Below are 19,106 nucleotides of genomic sequence, written 5' to 3' on the forward strand. Positions count from 1 at the left end.
GGTAATTAATTTCTCCAGCAGAACTCTGAGAGTTTACAGTAAACTCTCAAACTCTAGATAAGCAGTCATAAAAACTTGTGCTGAATTCTTTGATTTGTCCTGAATTCTCTGATTCTGAAAGAAGCACTGATCCCATCCTCGGAGAGAGCAGCCTGATAAAAATGAGCACTGCTGCATGTTCTTCTGGCCAAGAGGATGGGGTGCAGCACGTCCAGGCTTGGCACATGGCAGAAGGTCAGAGCTGATTCTGAGAACCCAGCAACAATAGAGTCATCATGGACACAGGTGCTTCCTGGATTGATCTTGCATTTTTTGGCTGTTTCCAGTTAAATGTGAAGCAGCTGTGGCCCTTTATCTGCTCAAGCCACTGGAATCTATCTAAGGGGAGACTTTCTCCCATCTCCTCCTCTTTCCCACTCCAAGCATGCAGCTCTGTTTTCTGAAGACAGAGAGGAGCAGGGACAGCCAGTTGGCAGAACTCCACACAAAAAACCAAAAAAAAAAAAACAAACAAAAATCCCCCAACAACCAAAACAAACTTGCCTTTCTTATCTCAGGGCAAAGCAATGAGATATTGATTCAGTCACTAATTTTCCAATGGCTGTATCTGGGGACAAGGATGACAGCCAGCAAAACAAGAAGCAAATATGAATGCTGCTGAAGGCTGTCACGCAAACAGATTCAGGACACTTCCTCAGGCAACAAAATGAACAAATTAAGCCAATGTGAGCATAAGTTCTCAAGAGTTTATGGCATTGTTCTGCATGATGAATAGAACAGGGTTTCTTTTACAGAAATGGATTGAGCTTTAAAGAAGGTGTTTTCAATAGTCAGCTGGTGGAATTCTGGAAGAGGCACAGGAAGGTCAACACTGGGCCATCAGGCACATCAACAGGAGGAGCCAGGAGATTTCAGAAAGCCAGTAAGTAAGAATTCCCAAATAGCTCCACACCAGCTACATGTACTTTATATAAACTTTTCTTTGCCAGTTCACTGATTCTGGAGCCATCAGACCCCTCTATGTCATGGCTATTTCTTCCAGCCAGACAAGATCTCACTTTATTTTTCCGCACTACCTTAGGAAAGGGAGGATTTGGCTCAAATTTGTGCTTGTCACTAGACAACAGAAATGTGAGACTCTAGGTATTCAGTTTGACTGGCTTTAAGAGCAGCCATTTCACAACCCATGCTTAGCATTTTGGACAGAGGAAGCCAACAATCTTCTGGCTTTACCCAGTCAGTATGCAACTGAAAGCATAAACAGGTTTGGTCTTTGTCCTGCTTCACACTTGCCAAGGCTTTTCTTTTCCTGATACATAGGAACAGTGCTAGTTATTTTCTACAAAAGGGATTCTCTTGTCCTTTCTAAAACCAAAATGGATGGCAGGGTTTTAACATCATACCAGACTATACTCCACCTATTTATGGTAATCCTGCTGAATTATTGCTGAACAGTAAAGATCAACAATATTGTTGAACAATAAAGATCAGATTACTAACCATGTCAATAATAGTAATAATCATACTGTTCTGGGAACAGAGAGATTAAAGAAAATGACCATTTGCTTTTTTGGCAAGACAGTACTGGTAGTAAGTAGAACATAGCATGAGTGTTTTGCTAAAGATACTTTCATATAATGGGGCTTCTTACTTAACCTGAGAGAAATTGTCCTGTAAATCACTGTCAAGGAATCATTGATATTCATCCAAAACCACCCTCAAATTCAATCTGATATACTTTCAAACACTCCTATGTGCCAGCTCGAACTGTTCCTCTTCATTCTTCTGCATACAGTCTGTCCACAACACTTTTTTTGAATTCCCTTTGGTAAAACATAAGCATGCAGCTGCTTCAGTTTTTTTCCAACCCTTGCATTTTTTCCATGTGCTGTCCACCCCCCCAAACTCCACATTAGAATCCAGCTGATCTTCCTTGAACACTATCCAATTTTTCAATTGTCAATGCCAGAATGCAATGAAGTGGGCTTGACTCCCTTATACAACTTATTTGGAAGTAAAGCAGAAATGTCTCTTTTGGGCTTGAGCACAAAGAAATACCTCTTCATGTATGGCTCCACAAGAACCAAGATGAAAACACCTCCATCTCTGCAACCTCTGTAACCCACAAAACAATTTCTGCTTTGCAAGCAGCTCAAAATTTGGTGAGCCTCTATTTGTTTATTCGATGTATATATTTTGTTACTGCAGTCACTATAACAAAATGGTTCCTCTTCTGGGCCTTTCAATTGTTTTCATTTAATGTTTTCAAAAGGAAAGAGAAGAGTAAAAAAAGGAAGGCTAGACAAAAATGCAAAGTTCCTTAAGACACTCAATTACAGCAAGGCGACAATATAACATAAACATAAACAACACAACAACTATTAAGTTGTCATGCTATTGTGATGTTGTACTCTGTTTGGCTAGACTGTCTTTTGGAGCTCACCCAGAAATCATAAAATACAAGCTATTCTGTAAAAAAAGAGACAAAATGGTTTGTAGCAGCCTCCTCATTTCTAAGGGGGAGCCCCAAGCACTTCTGATAGCTACAGCCCCACTTACAGGAAAATGACAATACAGTCCCTGATGTGCAGTTTTGAGAGTCTTTTTTTCTTCTAAAGGCAAAAGCTGTTTCTTGTGAATATATTTAAATGCTCTTTATTCACAATTTCTATAGTTTTCTGCTGTTTCTGCACCTTGATTAATTCAGTCTAGTGGCAACACTGGACTTTTTTGCCAGGCAATTTATTTTTCTTTCTTTATTCTCATCTTGAACTGGCACATCTACCTTATCATCAGACCACAGGAAGACTCACAGAGCATCTAATCCTTATGGGGGGCAACCATGTGTTCTCTCTTGACTCCACCCAGTATTCCTGCACAACTATTTACGCTTTAAAAAAGTGTTGTTTGTTCAATGTTCAGAGCAGACCCCGCTGGAATAAGGGTTCTAGTCCAGGCAAATCTGCCCAACACGAAAGTTACAGAACAGAACAGAAGTTACCCAGTGTGGGACCATTCAGCTGAGGACACACACATCGATCTAAGCAGAGTCCAAGCCCTCCTGCTTTCATGGCCATTTCCCCCAGGAATTGAGAATTTTAGGGAAGACATCATGAACAGGAGACACTGCTGCCAGGGTAGGGGAATGTGCACATAGAGGTGCCCCACTCTGCAAATAAGTTGACATTAAGCACTGGCTTTGAGTCAAGTTTCCTGCCCCATCCTTTATTTCAAGTCTGTGATGATGTGTACAGACATAGCCTAACACCAGAGAGCAGAGACTATTCTTGGACTTCTCTCACACTATTGCATCTTTAGTTCTTCTCAAGGGCTAGCAACAGCCAATAAATTAATAGTTTCACAATTTCCAGTTGAAACACTTTTCATGGGAAGATGATACTTTCAACTAAATGAAAATTGCTGAAGAAAGTGTCTGCTTCCCTGAGTGGAAAGTTTCTTTGTCAGAAACCTAGGAATGGTACACCTCCACTGTTCTGCTGTAGTTTGCTTGGTTTTTCTGTTTTGCTTTTTTTTTTTTTTTTTTTGGTTGGTTTTAGTAAAAAAATTTCCAGCTCCAGACTGCGACAGTGTTTACTGCTCTTCCCTGCACCATGTTGACTTTTCTCCCCCTGCCAAAGTGCTTCTTAAATCTCCTCTGAATATATGCTCTTACTGGTGGTGTTTAACAGCCTTTTCTTCCTCTTTCCCCCATTGTTATTTAAGACGATGCTTTTATTGCTCAACAGATTCCAAGAAGCATTTTGGATAAATGCTCTGTCAAAGAACACTTATGTACAGTTGAGCCATATTATATTCTATATGAATCACTGCGGATGTTTCCCAAACAAGGTTAGATCAGCCAGATTTTCCAACTAGATTACACACAGCTTTTTCAGACATGGTCTGCTACCTCTGCCATTAATCCTCCTCATTGAGACTCACCTCGGTTTTGGACCATGTCATGTCTGCCCACCAGGGACAGGAGCATGCTGCTAACACTTTCTCTTAATGAGGATAACAATCCTATGACAGAGTAGCCTTGGCCAAATTTTATCTGCAGAATGTAGGGGAAAGGCTGATTTTGCAAAGCTAGATGGTCTCTCACCAGCCCTCATGGTTTTATTGTCTGTGATTTCTTGAGACAGATACCTCATTTAAATGGCCAGGAAAAAGAAAAGTCTACAGGATGAAGGAAATCTGTTTCACCAGCTAAGGACAATTTTGTGCCATGTTTTATTTTATACTAATGAAGATTGCCAAGAGCCTATTGATCAGTCCTTCTTGCCTGCTTTACCTGACCAGATATATGGAGAAGCTCAGGGAATACTGAATTGCTCTCTACCTGCCCAACACACTTTCAATGATGCATCTGCTACATAAAATGTGGTCCTTCAGGAAAAACTGAAATTCCACCTGAAAAACAGCAGCCTGACAGAGAGGTCTGCAATGGAGAAGCAACAAAAACCCCATGGAGAGCAAAAGGAAAAACAGCTCTGGGGGAAAATGAGCTGAATGAAATGTTTCTTTAAAGAAACCATGGCACTTCTGAGCTGGTAGAATGAAGCAGCTGTGATATAAATAATGTCCCCAAGTGGAAAAAACCCACAAAAACACCAGCCATTCAGGCTCCATATGTTTCCAAACTCACACAATGGATGCTTTACAATGCACTTTTTGTCTGGAAATTGGGTGGGAAAGGGAGGTTCCTCATCCACCTCCTATACTAATGCAATAATCTTGCTTAGTCACAGAAAAAGGGAGAGAAAAAAGGAGAGAAAGTGATTAATAATCTGTGGGCAGCTGCTTACTTTCCAATTGGTTGTCCAGGAGGGGTGTGCTCCACTTCAAATCCTGCTTGTCTCAGTACATCAATCACAGTGTTGTTACCCAGGAAGTGACCTAAAATACAGGTAGAAAATAGCACTGTCAATCAAACTACCACTCTCACTCACTTGAGTTTCTCCTGTTGGAACAGCAGCTTTGGGAGTCAAGGGTGCCAAAAACTAGACCAGAGGGACAGCATACAGCCCAAACACTTTCTTCTTCCATCTCATTTATCCCTCCCTCCCCTCACATGGCCAAGGGACTGGGTGGAAAATAGGAAACCTAGATGGGTTGCTAGTCTTGCTTTTCACTGTGACCATTTTTAGGATGTACACTGATTAAATACCCTGCAGTGGCAAAAGGATATTACTAGGGCTTTGACTCTTGAAATGGAATAACTTACAACCCTGACCATCACTGCTCATGGACATCTGCTAATGAAGAGAGTCAGGCTGCTGTAATGCATGTTCAGCAGTTGTCTGACTAAAACCACAGTGATTCAGGAACTGCCTCATCAGCCATTCAGCCACCTGCACAGTGGGGCTGGGAGGAGCTGGGATGGTAACCTTATCTCTCCCAAAACACGAAGATTTAGTCCTGTAATTCAGGGCTCTTTGTTAGAAGTGTAAAGGTCACATTCCTATTCACAGAAGTAACAAGGAGCCCAGTAAGTATTGCAGTGTGTACAGGCCTTGAAAGAGTTTACTTAAGGGGGTCCCATATACTTGAAATCTGAACCAAATCCCACTGGAGTCAATGGGAGCCCTCAAAGGGCTTTGGGCACAGACTCAATAAGGGAGTGTAATCCAGCCAAAGCTTTCAACTTATTGTCAGAGTCCCTCACTGTTTGCAGGATGCGTTGGATATATGAAGGCAGCAAAAAGCCCACAAAGAGATTTATTAAAATCCACATAGCACTGTAACCTGTCTCCAAATGCAGCCATGAGTGACATGGAAGAAGAACAGAACAATCCTCTTCCATTATATCCATTAACTTCCAGCTCTGCAGGGCCGGGTGACCCCCATTTACAGCCAGGTCACTGAACCTCACTGCGAGCTCTGAACAGACCAGAATTCACCAGGAATGTGCCCAAGTCTCCCTGTGCCTCTGGCATCTCAGAGGAGGGAGTTCCACCACGCTGTGGGGTGTAAGAACTCATTCTGGTTTGCTGCTGCTGCTTGGAGAGCGTGTGCTTGCCTGAAGCACAGTGAAAGTGTTTGCAGGACACATTTCTGACTGCCTGGCTCCACAGCAGAGCCAAATTGCACTGAAAAAACCAAGGCAGGCAAGAAGTGCCTGAGTCCCCCTCCCAGAACACCGCTGTGCAAGGAGCTGGTGCAGCCACCAGCAGAGTCACTTCTGGGATTCTTCGCCCACCCTGCACAAAGTCCTGATGAATTTGAGAGAATTCAGCCCCCAAGATTTGCTCAGCCTGCATCCCTCTGCTCCCACTGCCAACAAGGGCGCTAACTCGCCTCAGTTGTTGGAACGATGTAGCTGTATGGCTTTGAGCGCAACTTGCAAGCGCTGGTAAGAGCTTTTAGCCAAAAGACATTTCTTTAAATGATTAAATGTACATTTGCAGAGCCCTAGTGTGTTCCAGGATTCCTCCACTTCCTTTTAAGAAAACTCAAAATTTGATTTTCCCCTTTCTAACTTACTTATAACAAAAGCCAAAGCAGCAAAGAACAGTCCCAAAAATGTGTTATACACCCTCAGAGATTCAAGAAATGAGACATTTGTGAATGATTAACTGGATTTGATCATATCCTGTTTTTTTATGCAGTGGCCAAGGCAAACAAAGGTCCCCATTCTGTCACTGGCAAAGTGACACTGAGGAGCCAAAGTCAAAGGTATCAGAGTCTGAGATGTTTCCGAGTCCACTTTATTTTCCCTGAGCCAGTCTTAAATGCCAAAAGATTTCTTAATGTAAATAATTGTCCTGATTCCAGCAAATCTTTGACAAGATGACAGCACAAGAGAAACCAATTTTAACTCTTCTAAACTCAGGGGAAAAAAGTAACTATGCAAAAGCTCCGACTCCTCATCCACACAATGGTAGGTCGGTCAACAATGTCAGCTCCTCAGCAGAGCCTGCAAGTCCCTTCAGGTGATGGATGAAGACCAAAGGATGACACTTCCTGGACCTCCCATTCCTGCCCTCTGTGTGGATACCATGCTGAAAGCTGCCAGCTGCTGGGAGTGGTGATCTGCTGGGCAGCATGGCCACAGGGTTTGTTCTTTTAATTTTGCCTTTCCTAACTGGAAGGAATGCCAGCTTCCATTAAAAACCCCTCAACTTCAGATTCCCAAATGAATTAAAATCTTAATTACAAATATCCATTCAAACATCATAGTTATTTCATTGTATGTCCACAATCCAACACATACTAAAATATTTTCAATGCTCCAGTTCAACCAAGAGAACAGAAATAAAAAGAAATAAAAAAAATCAAAACCAAAATCCAAATTTGAGCTGGCCCTCAAATAATTCTACATTCCACATACATCAACAGAGCCTGAAACTTTAACAACTACTAAGAAATGGCATGAGCAAGTCTTTGCAAAACTTAACCTTTAGACTCTGCTTAAAATTTACCTGTTTGTATTATCCCATGTACATCTGGGTAAGTTATCACCCATCTCATCAACAGCTTGCCCTGTAAATGCATCCTCTCCACCCGATTGAGGACTTCTGACTTCTGTTTATCTTAACTTCACTGTCCAGTCAGAATTCACATATTAAGGTTGTTTTTGTATCCACCTGTTCATTTTACATCATGGTAATGCTGTTGTAGACAACTTATGCCCACCACAAGCAACCTGAAATCATGTTCTACTTTAGCGATTGAAAACGTGAAATTATGCATGCTCAGAACAGCAGTCTTTGCCACCCAACACAGACATTTCCCAACAGTGATTCATGTGATCCCATGGCAAGGAGTTCTCAGGATCAGAGATGTGGAAGAGAAAGTTTTAAGGAAAAAGGTGGCACTGGAGAGGTCCAGTGTAGGTAGGTAATGTGAAACACGAAAGGTTAAAGAATTCCTGGAAGAATTGTCTTGACCTGCCTCCTGCTGTGCAGTCCATAATAATTATCCTTTCTGGTTTTAAAATCCAGGAAAATCTTCTATGTGAGAAATATCTTACATAAACTAACTCCCCCTAGTCACACACAACTTGAGATAAGGACTCACTTGTTAAATATTAACAACAACAGAATAATTTGACAGCCTATGTGATGAAAACAAAATAACCTGCATATCAGAGACAATTAAGCTCATCATCAGTGAAAAACATCAAATTGCTGCTCATATGTGCAAATAGAGTATGCAGTAACTGTCATATTCTTTATAACATCACTGGATTTACTTTTTATTTATAGATATGAAATAAATGAGCTTTATATATATATATGTGTATGTATGCTTCTGCTTAAATATTTTAAAAATTTCTCTTCCTGGCCTGGGAAAAACCTCAAGAGTGTATAACTACTGAAAATTTAGTGCATCTAGAGATATATCAGACAGGCTAGAGAGGCAAGGGAATGATCTTGCATTTCCATCACTATTCCCTCTTCAGTCTAAACCTGAATAAACCATTCCTGCAGTATTAACCAAATTTATCTTGACAGCTGATGAAAACTGGATCCAAGAGGTCAGAACATCAGCTGCCTTGGGAAATCCATGGAAGTGGAAAAGGAGAGAAAGCAGACATAAAAGATTTTCTACACAGGGACCTGAAGAGAAAGTCTGTACTTGGGCATGGAGACGTGCAGAGCAGCCACCCCTAACAGTTTAAGATTAAAAGTGCCCAGGTGTGGATGCAATTCTTTTACACTCTAAGGATAAGGAGATACTCATGGGATTTGCTTGAGGACAAGATCCAGTGCTAAACACAGTAATTCTGCTGTTTAAACACAAACTCAAGCACAGTAGAGTGGTCAGTGTGGCTGCTGCACTTAAGAGGGGGTTTCTTACTAAATTTGATGAAGCCAAGATTATCCTCCTTTCACTCACGTCTTGTTTTTTCGAGACAAGGATCTGGAGACAGTGGAGGAACACATTATACAGCATGGCTGCTAACATTAATCATAGATCTTCCATTCCTGGTTTGCTCTTTTATTTTTAATTAGGAACTGTGCTTTGGACTACAGAAAGCAGAGCCATGTAATGTGTTTCCTTATCTCCCCAAGGTTTCATTTTTCACTGGTAGAAAGAAAGAATAAACCATCAATTAGGGTTGTTTTTTTACTAAAAAACATGTTAAAAAATACATTAAATATACATGGTTTCCTTGAAGCACGTCCATGCACAAACACACTGCTGAAAGAATGCACTTTTTTCCTATCTTAGTGGAATATCCTGAGGCAGAGAGAAAGACACTTCTCAGTCAGCTCTTGACAGCCATGTATTTTCTAATTGACCACATAAACTAAAGCTCTCCTTTTCCATTTCAGACAACCTAGTGACCCTCATCAATAACCTAAGCATCAGGTTGCATCCCTCAAAAGTTAGATGAACTTGGGTGTTCCTACACAGAAAAATTATAACCACGTTTTGATGACAGAAGCAGAAAAAAATGTTTTTAAGCAAATGTTATGTACTTTATCTAGGTTTAGAGATCTACTACAAATTACTTTGTCTATTCTTTTCGCAATTCTTTGTTCCACGGCTTAGAAGGATAACGGGGTACAAAGGAGCAGGAGATAATTCCCTCACAAAGGACCTCCATTGCCAGAGCCTTTGAAGTTGTGCTAAAAAAGCCTTGCTAGCCATTAGCTGACACACAGCAGAAATCTGAACTGTTTCCATGCACACTACAAGCAGAGCTATTTTCTGCACAATTAGTCATAAAAAGGGCCAATGTAAACTGTGTCGGGAGGTCTCAATTCTTTACATTCTCCACACAGTGAATCAGACATTATGTATAACGTTTTGTTGCCATTTAGACCTTGGGCTGCTCTGCAATCAGGAGGCGGCAGCCTCTATTCCTCCTTCTCCCTCGATGCTGATTCTCAGGCCCCTTGGCAGCACCACAGTGTTTATGGTAGGAAGGCTTCACAAGAATTAGTGTAGGGAAAAAGGCAAAGGGCTGAGAGCTGCCCCTTCGCACTCGGGGTAAATACTTTGTGGTCCCTTTGCCTGCTGCCTCTAAAACTGCATCTCCATTCCTCTTAATCTACTATGGTCAAAGCTGAGTATTTTGGAAGCTGAAAGATGAAATTTGTCAAGATGAGGCTGTAGTAAGGAGCTGCAGCAAACACTCCAGGCAATTACTTTTATTTGAATTTGATGATTTCTCCACTATAGCATTCCAGTCTGACCCAGAGGTCTCTGGGTAACAGCAGGAGTTTACTGGGAACCACAGGCCATCCCACAGTACTCTCTTCTGACATGACACATGTTCCAGGGACCCATGGTGGGGAATCAGTGTTGTGGATAAACCCTCCCAATTTTTAATTCCCTTTCATTCCTTGTCCAGCGTATTTCTTTGCTAATGAATAACATACTTTAAAAAGTGGAGGCTCTTCAGCCTTCCTCATGATGACCTTCACTGCCAGACAATTGCTCCTCTTTGTTCTTGAACCACTTCCTTGAAATCTCACTCTAGTGGTAAGGATGGCCTTGAAAAAGTGTCTTGAATGCACTTTAACAAGGAGCCAATGCTGGATTTGTGCAGATCTTGCTTTTGCAAGTTGGATCTAGATGTAACTGAAAGATTCCCCCAGTCTGAGTAACCCTCTGATGTGAAGTGTCTTATCAAGGAATGATACCAGGTAATGGATTAGGTGGGTGATCTGCAGCACCTAGGCATGAGTATGATGTTAGGACAGCCTGAATATTTGGCTTTTAAATTTTACTGATAATGTGAACAAAACTCATGCTTGTGGGGATCTAACAGGGGAAGGAATTTTCTGGAAATGGCTTGAAGGAACCCAGCCTACCCCAGTTGGTAGGAAATGTGAGCCATACCATGCCACAGGATGAGACATGCAGCCCTACCACACCAGACCAGATGTAACAAAAGCTTCATAGAGGCTGGTGTTCAGGTTTGAAACAAGAGCTCTGTGAGCTTTCCAAAGAGAAAGGGACTATCAAAAGCCTCACCTTCCAGAAAAGTCTGTCACCCCAGGTTGCTGGCTTTTGCTCTGCTTCAGGACATGGTTTTGCACTTGGAAATTGCAGCATTATGCAAAAAGCTGTGAAGGAGAGCTGGAGATGCAGGGAACGAGCTTTCCTCTTCCCCTATTTGGCAGGAGTATCCAAGCCCAAAGCATGCCTTAAAAAATACTTTGCACAAGCCACGTGCAATGGTCCTGCAAAGCAGGCTTTCATCATAGACTCCTTACATCATGCCACCCGTTCTCCAAGCAGATGGAGAAATCATTTTCCCTCTTGTTTGATGTTGTTATTCTATGCAGTTGTGAGGAACTGACTCATAGCCACTTTTGGACAGTCATGGGAATCAGAGCAATAACACATAAGAAGCCAAAGCGTGCAGCATTTCCAACGTCCAGCAATCCTCCCATGGCTCCCTTCATTCTTTTCTTGCATGTAATCACCTCTCTCCCCTCTCACCCGAGTGCACTTAAGAGAACAAGCTCTGGAGAAAGGCCACACCATAGCCAGAGGGAGAATGGAGAGATGAGGGGCCAAAAGTTGAGGGGGTTATTCCAGATTGACGCCAAGCTAATAGAGCACAGATTTGTGCTTCCCTGGGGTGTCTCGGAGATCTGCAGTGCAATTCTATACTTGGAGCATCTTAATCTGAAGGACAGACAGATTCCCACAGACTTCTATTTCCTTGCTGCCCCCAGGTATAATGAATTCCCCCAATGTCTCTCCGTTTCTGATCTTCCTTTCTGCGCAGCCCTTCTAAGGGTATGGAGCTATTGTTGAGGAACTCACATGTCACACCATGGAAATCCTTCTCCAGAAGCACCCTGGAGTGCAATGCACACTCAACAGGCTCAGCATTTGACAGAGGGACAGAGTTCACCAGTTTGGAGCTGGTACAGCCCTCTGTTTCCAGTTTCAATGCAGTGCCATAATATGAGCTCAGCAACTCAGGTCTCTGCTGTCTTCGAAGTCTTGGAGCACTTTCCCTAGCAGACTTGCCCTAAACATATGTGGTAAACAATAAAATGATTTTTTGGGGAGGAAAAAAAAAGCTCCATTTTCTTCCAAGTCTAAACCAGCTGTTTCACTTGGGTTCAGAAAAACAACACAAGTAAGAGCTAAAGTGAGATCACCTCCTAAGAATCTCCTCTGGCCTCTCTGTCAGTTTGTAGCTGCCTCAGACATTTCCAAATGAAGTGACTGGTCTGTGCTAGTGAGTCTCACTGGAGAGGATGGCACCTCCACAGAGCAATTCATTCCAACATCTCAAACACTAGGTTTGGGAAGAACATGAGCCCTCTGTGCAAGTCTCTTTCCATCGACCATGTGAGCTGAAGGAGCTCTTTTAGCCTTGGTGTCTATCAGACATGGCATGGTGACCCACCAAGCCCACCCTGCTACTGCCCAGAAGCTCCTGAACACTGCACACAGCCCATCCTTCTACCATCATTCCTTTTTCTGCCCTGTCCCCCACCTTTCTTGTCATGCCAGAGTTTGCACAGGACAGGGAGCTATGTTGATGGGGGTTTTGGTTGATTATAGGGCCATTCTGGCTATTTCATATTCTTGCTTCACCTATGTGGCATTAGAGGAGTTTTCCACAGAGAGAAGGTCCAACACAGGATGACAATTTCAGCATATATTCTTAAAGAAAACATAGGATCCCTTAAGAGTCAAACAACAAAGCCTGAATATTTGAAGTGTTTATTCTGTAAAATGTATTAGTTGTGTTTGCTGGTATAAGCTGCATCAGCTTACCAGGGCAAAAATATGGAGGAGGAAAATTATGTGGGCAGGGCTGAAACAGAAGTTTGATTGACTTTGTCCCCAGGTTTTACTGTGAGTAAAGACAGGGCTTACTCAGTCTGAGATACTGCATGGAGAATGGTTATTGGCATTTTCCCCTCTAGCAGAATGCCACAACTAGATGTGATTTTTTTTTTTCATTGTTTTTGTTTATTCTATTTTTTTAAGGTGCATGCTCCTCACTGAACTTATTGTTGGAAATGTACCTTTCTACAAAAGGGTGTGACTGGAGGTGTGTGCCAGTCATGCAGCTGTGTGACAGGGAACACGTCTCTGTGTCCCTCATGGGACCCTCTCTAATAGACAGGGTTGATGTACAAAATCTTGGAACTTCACCATCCCTAACATTGCAGCAGAAGAGAAGGAAATGATTCTGAGGAAAATCTAGAGAAAACTCAGCATCTCTAAGAGTCTTCCCAGGGTGCTGGAGGCATCTCTGGGACCACCAGATCCCCCAAGTGCAGACAGCCTGGTGTGAAATGTTTTAAAATTCTTTGCCAGCTGTCACCAATGCCTCAAGCAATGAAGAACCTAGTGAGGAAATGCAGCCTCCTTTTGTACCCAAGGTGCCTTATTACTGCATGTGCAGCCTTGCTGAAGTAGACAACCCTCTCCCACCTGAACCACAGTTAGCAGCTCTTTCCACAGAAGCTGCTGCCAGTCCCTGGACATCCAGTGCAGGGCAAGCAGCCTCTAAGAGAAGTGTTTCATATCCCATCACAAATCCCCTGAGCTGTCCCCAAACAGCCTGGAATGCATGTGGACCTGCTTGCCAAAGCCAGGCACAGGTTGGGGTAGGGGGGAGAAACTAGATTCCCTAACTCCAGCCTTCTCTGCAAAGAAGATAACTGTGAACATAGCACTGAAACACCTCAAGGACTTGGTGGAGTCAGAGCTCAGGGCAGCTTTGGGCTTTGGAAAGCTCCTCAGCCAGGAAGACAGCTTTTTGCAAGCAGAGTATCTCACTGGACTTGTGTGGGCATCTCTGAGGCCCAGAGAGGACCAGACCATGTGGGACCGCAGCTATTTTCAGCACACAGCCAGTGCTATGAAATGCAGCACCTCTGCTTGACTTTGACAAAGGCTTCTGGCAGGTAACAAGGATGGACTAAATGGCTTCTTACAGGAAATAAATAGGGGTGAGGGCCATGGTCTATCTACAGGCTCAGTAGTGAGCTGGGCTCTTGAGTCTGTCCTTTTTTGGCCTCATGGATGCATTTGACTCCTACAATATACTGTGTCCACAATGTAATCAAGCCTGGTGTGAAACTGCACTCCACTGTGTTTGCTTTCAACCTGCCTCCCCCAGTTCCTCTAGTTTGCACAAGACAGCTCTAAACTGAATTAAACAGAACTTTATTCTGCTCTAGTGTGAGATCAAATCATTCCAGGAAAGTTATTTGGGGGCAATGTCTGTTGAATCTGTGAAATTACTTCAAAAGACTACAAGATGAACTGTCATTTTCTGTTTGAAAAGCAGTTTGAAAACCACAAATCAAAGCTCCCAGTTGGCAGGACATGGATCCTTGCTTGTTCTTTCTGGTTTTGACCTCTCAGTCAATTATTCTACAGACTACACTGCTTTCTTCATCTATTCCAGGAGCCCCTTCCTGGTGGTTTATTTGGATTGTGGACGTCTCATAAGTGAAAAACGTGGTGATGCCTTAGCACAAAACAGAGTGATTCCTCAGCCAATTGCCAGCCCCCTGGAGTTTATGGACACAGGACAAGCTCCTTGGTGGAGCAGATAGCACTGATGCTTTCTACCCCATGGACATAGAAAAACAGAAACCATTTCACCAGACTTTTTTTAAAAAGAAAACTGCTCAAGGAAACCAAAGTTAAGCCTCCTTAGGCAGGATATTTTTTTATCTATAAAAAACCTCACATTGTTAAGACTGACTGTGGCTCATTCTTTTCCCAGAAAAATCCAGCTGGCCACTGGATGTCACTGTTGTTGCAGAAAAACACCTCTGAAAGTTCACAAATGAGGCTGTGAATAAGGTGAGTGTCACCCCAACCTGGAAATGGCCTTTTCTTCCAGGTAAATCAGCACAGCACTGGTGGCATCTGGAGGCTGCCCAGCCAGTGCAAAACCTGGAGGCAGGACACCCTTGATGGTCTCCATCAGCAGCTGAGGGCAAGTCCTCCAGGGAGCTGATGGACCCTGATTCACCTGTGTGCAGGTGTGTGTCCCCTCCTCCTGCTGGATGCCCTCTGGTTTTGCTGAGACATGTCCCAGCTGAGCACAACAAATCCAACCTGGTCCCCAGTTTGGACTCACCCCTTTCTCTGTAGCCATGCAGAAGAGCACACTGCAGCAGGCATGGTTCCAAGCCTGTCCTTGATCATGGAATTAAAGGCAATTACACGTAGTGCTGCTCTGTGGTTTGAGCTGGCGCTGCTCTGAAGGCAGCTGGTGCAGCTGCACCACTCGCAAGGCTTGAGCTAATTGCTCCATCGAAAACTGCTCTCTGCTACCTAGATCATTTGCCACCTCACAAGCTACACCAGGCATCTGCAAATCCATTCAACCTCACAGCTGAAACCTGCCCTAAAAGACCATCCTCAGCCTTATAATTCAGCTAAGGATTCCTTTGCAGCACCATAATGAGCCTTGCCAGTGCAGGCAAGGGGCTTTTTCAAGGAGTGCTTTGAGGCCCTAGGCTGAGGTCCTTCCCACAGAGTGGAAAGCAGGAGAAATAAGCCCCAAGAGTTCATAAAACACCCTCAGATTGGGGTCAGATGCTTCTGTGGCATTCCAGGAGGGGCAAACTCAGACTTGTTTCCCACCTTACACTCCAAACCCAAGGCTTGCTGCTTGATTCATGCCTGACATTGGGAAGCAAACCCCCAAAACAGGGTAGATCACACTAACAAATACTTGCCTCTGAGGAGAAAAGGAAGGCAGAAACACACTGCAGATATTTGTGAAGCTGCTGAATATGGTATTACAAGACCCTGAGATACACATGTTGTTGGGAGAGATCTGAAGCACCTACATCTGGAGCTCTGTCTCCTTGGAAATGCAAAGCATGCCAAAGACGTGGAATAATAGAAAACTGGACTAGAAAGTACCCATTTTAGTGCATCTAAATGTCATAAACCAGGATCAGCTCTGCCTGGGCATGATGGATCATAAACCAGGACCAGCTCTGCCTGGGCACAATGGATCACATAAGTTTTAAGACTAAGGATGTTGGTATAAATTAGAATAAGGACTTGCAGAGGACACTGACAGCATCAGGAGATTCCACGGCTGTATATTTTCTTAATTACTTTTTCTTTCTTTAAAAAGCAAAACTGAAGAAAGACATGCTTTCAAGGACAGAAAGTCCTTTGGCTAAAGGTCCTGTGGTGGAAGCATGGGGAGTTTCCAGCCAGCAATGGCAAATGCTCTACCAGAAGGGTCAGTAAATCTTATCTGTCAGAGAGACCATCTGTGTAGTGGGAAAAGAACAGAACATAGTCCTGCAGTAGTTAAAGTTTCTCAGCTGCAAAGGTGCTGTATGAATACCTATCCCAACTCAGCAAAGATGAGCTTCATCCTATACAAATGCTTCCATTTGTAAGCTACTCTGGGCATGCAAACAGTTGTATCAAGCCCCCCACATCCCTATGGACAAAGGATATCTTGCTCACAAATTTAAAATTTAATTGACTAGAAGTCTTGGAAAGCTGTATTCCTCAAGCACTAATTCATATATGCTATGTCTATGGAGAAGTTCTTCTTATTACAAACTTATTCCCTGTTAGACTATCAAATGTGTCTTTACATTCCATTCATTACTAGTTATTTTTGTGAGTTTCACCCACACAGATCTATTCTCAGCCACACGGCCAAACATCCTGACCAGTTTCAATTTAGGGTTTTTTTCTATATAAATACACAGAATTTCTATATACATCCATGTTTTGAGCAAGCAGAAATATTTGATTTGAGTCCCCACTGCAGTTCTCTGGTTTTGCACTGGTATAAACAGTAGTGGTTTCCACTGTTATCTCCTGCTGCCCAGCTGTTAACACTGGGGAAAAGGAGCAACAATGAAGGCAAGCACAATTTATCTGAACATCCCCTCATAATATTGGCCCAGGGAGCAGACTTCTAGTGAAACCAAAAAGAGGGAGATTCAGTGCTCCTGTGAAGTTTTCCTGATACAGCTGTCCACTCTGACACATGGTCACATTCAAAAGCTGACTAAGTTATTATGGAAGTTCAGAAACCTCAAAATATACACAACAGCTTTTGAAAAACATTGTGGTTGTGTGGGTTCGAGCGTGCTTGAGGAACATGTCAAAATCCAAACAAACAATCCTCTCCTTCACCCCTTTCTGTTAACACACGAGTGTGTGAGCACATCACCAAGCTTGCAATTTGTAGCTCTGTTATTCACAGCCCTCATTAAAGAATAACAGCCCCTGTTTGAATATCACGAGGCAAAATTGTTCGCACATGTGGACCAAACAGACACACCAAGGCTGCACCCTTATGGTTTGTGAGTGACAAGCTTAATAAGATTACGCTTGATCTTTCTCTTAATAAAGCTGGATGACATTCAAGCAAAGCCTGGGGTTTTTTTTAATGGTACATTAAGGGAACCCAGAGTTTGGCACAGCTGGAGGCCTGAACCATCGAACAAAACTTGGCACTGCCAGCACTCCCTTACGATCTCAGACCTCACATAATGAATATTTATATCTATATATACAGACATGCACATATATTAAATACCTATCATTAGCTGGTCAAGGTCAATGCTCTGGGTAACATAGCTGGATGTAATACCAAGAATGATGATGGCTCTTTTTTTTTTTTCCTGTGTTATGAATCACACAAATTAAGCAACCCACAGTTTATAGAGTCTGCAACATGATGGACTGCTTTTAAACCACACATACCGAAGGGAAGGAGAACAACTCCAAGAAATTACAAAAGCAAAAGAGAAGTGTCATCACCTTACTGTTTAAACTTGAACACAGCAGAACACGGAGACTCCTGCTTAACTTTAATAACACCAGCAGCCTCAGCCGGCTCCAGGGAAGCAGTCGTTTGCTTGAGATAAGTCAGGGATTGTGTGTTTTGAAGCTTTATGGGTTAGAAGCTAAATAGTGTTAGCTGAGTCACACTGATTTAAGCCATCACTGCAACTGGACCAAAGATTATAAAAGACAGATCATGAAGAAATCAGTCAGAAGAAGATGAATTACTGAATTTTTATTGGGGCAAAAAAAGATAGATCTAGATCTAGATATATAGATACAAAAGAAAAATAATCCCTCCCCAACTAACACTTTACTTTTGGAAAAGGAAAGCTTCCATGAGGACAAATTGAACATTCCCATATTCTCTCTCCCTCATCTCTGCTGGCTATGCCCTTTATCAGCTCTACAGATGGGTCTCAGGACTAAACAGAGTTCATGATGGAGTTGGTATCTAGTTGTACACAGGGTGGGGATAGTCTAGACTCTGTAGCTCATCTGCCAAAAAAAAATTTTTTTTTTGATAGCCAAAATAGTTCCCAAATTACATTAGGAATACCGATGAGGAATTTAGGAGTACTGGAATACTGTCTTTGCTGTTTCCAAAACAAACCAAATTTTTTTTTTAATCACAGTTTTATTTCAAAGCACACTGCAATGATTTACTGAACTGGAATATGCATACATTTAATTTCAAAAAGAACACAAACACGGACATTAAATTAAACACTTTGCAGAGCCTGAATTTTCTTCCAGGCTTTTGTTTTGGTGAGAAAATGAAAACGTTTTTGTTCAGCATTAACCCAATAAAACTTTTCCTTCAGTCATCTGGTTCAGCCAACAAAACAAGACATAAATCATTTCCACTGCTCTAGACTGAGTTCAGGTCTTGTTAATGTGGATGAATTCCTGATCCTCGGCATCTCTCTTTTTCTTGAGATCTACCTGCAGTACCTTAAAGCCTGAACACGGTGGTGGGACCTTCCCTGGCTGTTAAAGTCATATCCACAGACAAGAGGTTCAGAGCCAAAATACCACTTTGCAAGTCCCATCTACTTCTCTTAAAGTCATCAACGAGACTCCCATTGAATCCAAGGGAGCTGATCAGAGATTTATGCTACAGAAAAGCACATGAGGAAACTGTGCTTCCTTCTGTCTTCAACTCATAGCACTCAATTTGCTTCTGGAGCTGCAAACCTGTCCAGTCTAGCTCTTTACTCTAGCATTTACAATGCTTCAAAGTTTCTCCTTGTGTGCAACCTGATCAGAAGCTGATTAAATTCAATGAAAAATGCCTAGAGGGCATCTCCTGTGCAATGTGGGGTCCTTACTTCCAGCTGGTTTGAAGACACCAGAGCTCCTGAGCACTGGGC

At 42.6% G+C, this 19,106-nt stretch overlaps 1 protein-coding gene across 1 annotated transcript in view; it reads right to left on the reverse strand.

Moving 5' to 3' along the window:
• Window positions 1–19,106, reverse strand: part of TRABD2B (TraB domain containing 2B) — a 264,555-nt gene that overhangs the window by 40,176 nt on the left and 205,273 nt on the right. The window contains exon 5 of the mRNA XM_054638614.2: window positions 4,809–4,899. Coding sequence (XP_054494589.2) covers window positions 4,809–4,899 — 91 coding nt within the window. The remainder of the gene's footprint in view (window positions 1–4,808; window positions 4,900–19,106) is intronic.

The sequence above is a fragment of the Agelaius phoeniceus genome, chromosome 8 (assembly GCF_051311805.1).
Source record: "Agelaius phoeniceus isolate bAgePho1 chromosome 8, bAgePho1.hap1, whole genome shotgun sequence".
In the NCBI taxonomy this organism is placed as follows: domain Eukaryota; kingdom Metazoa; phylum Chordata; class Aves; order Passeriformes; family Icteridae; genus Agelaius; species Agelaius phoeniceus.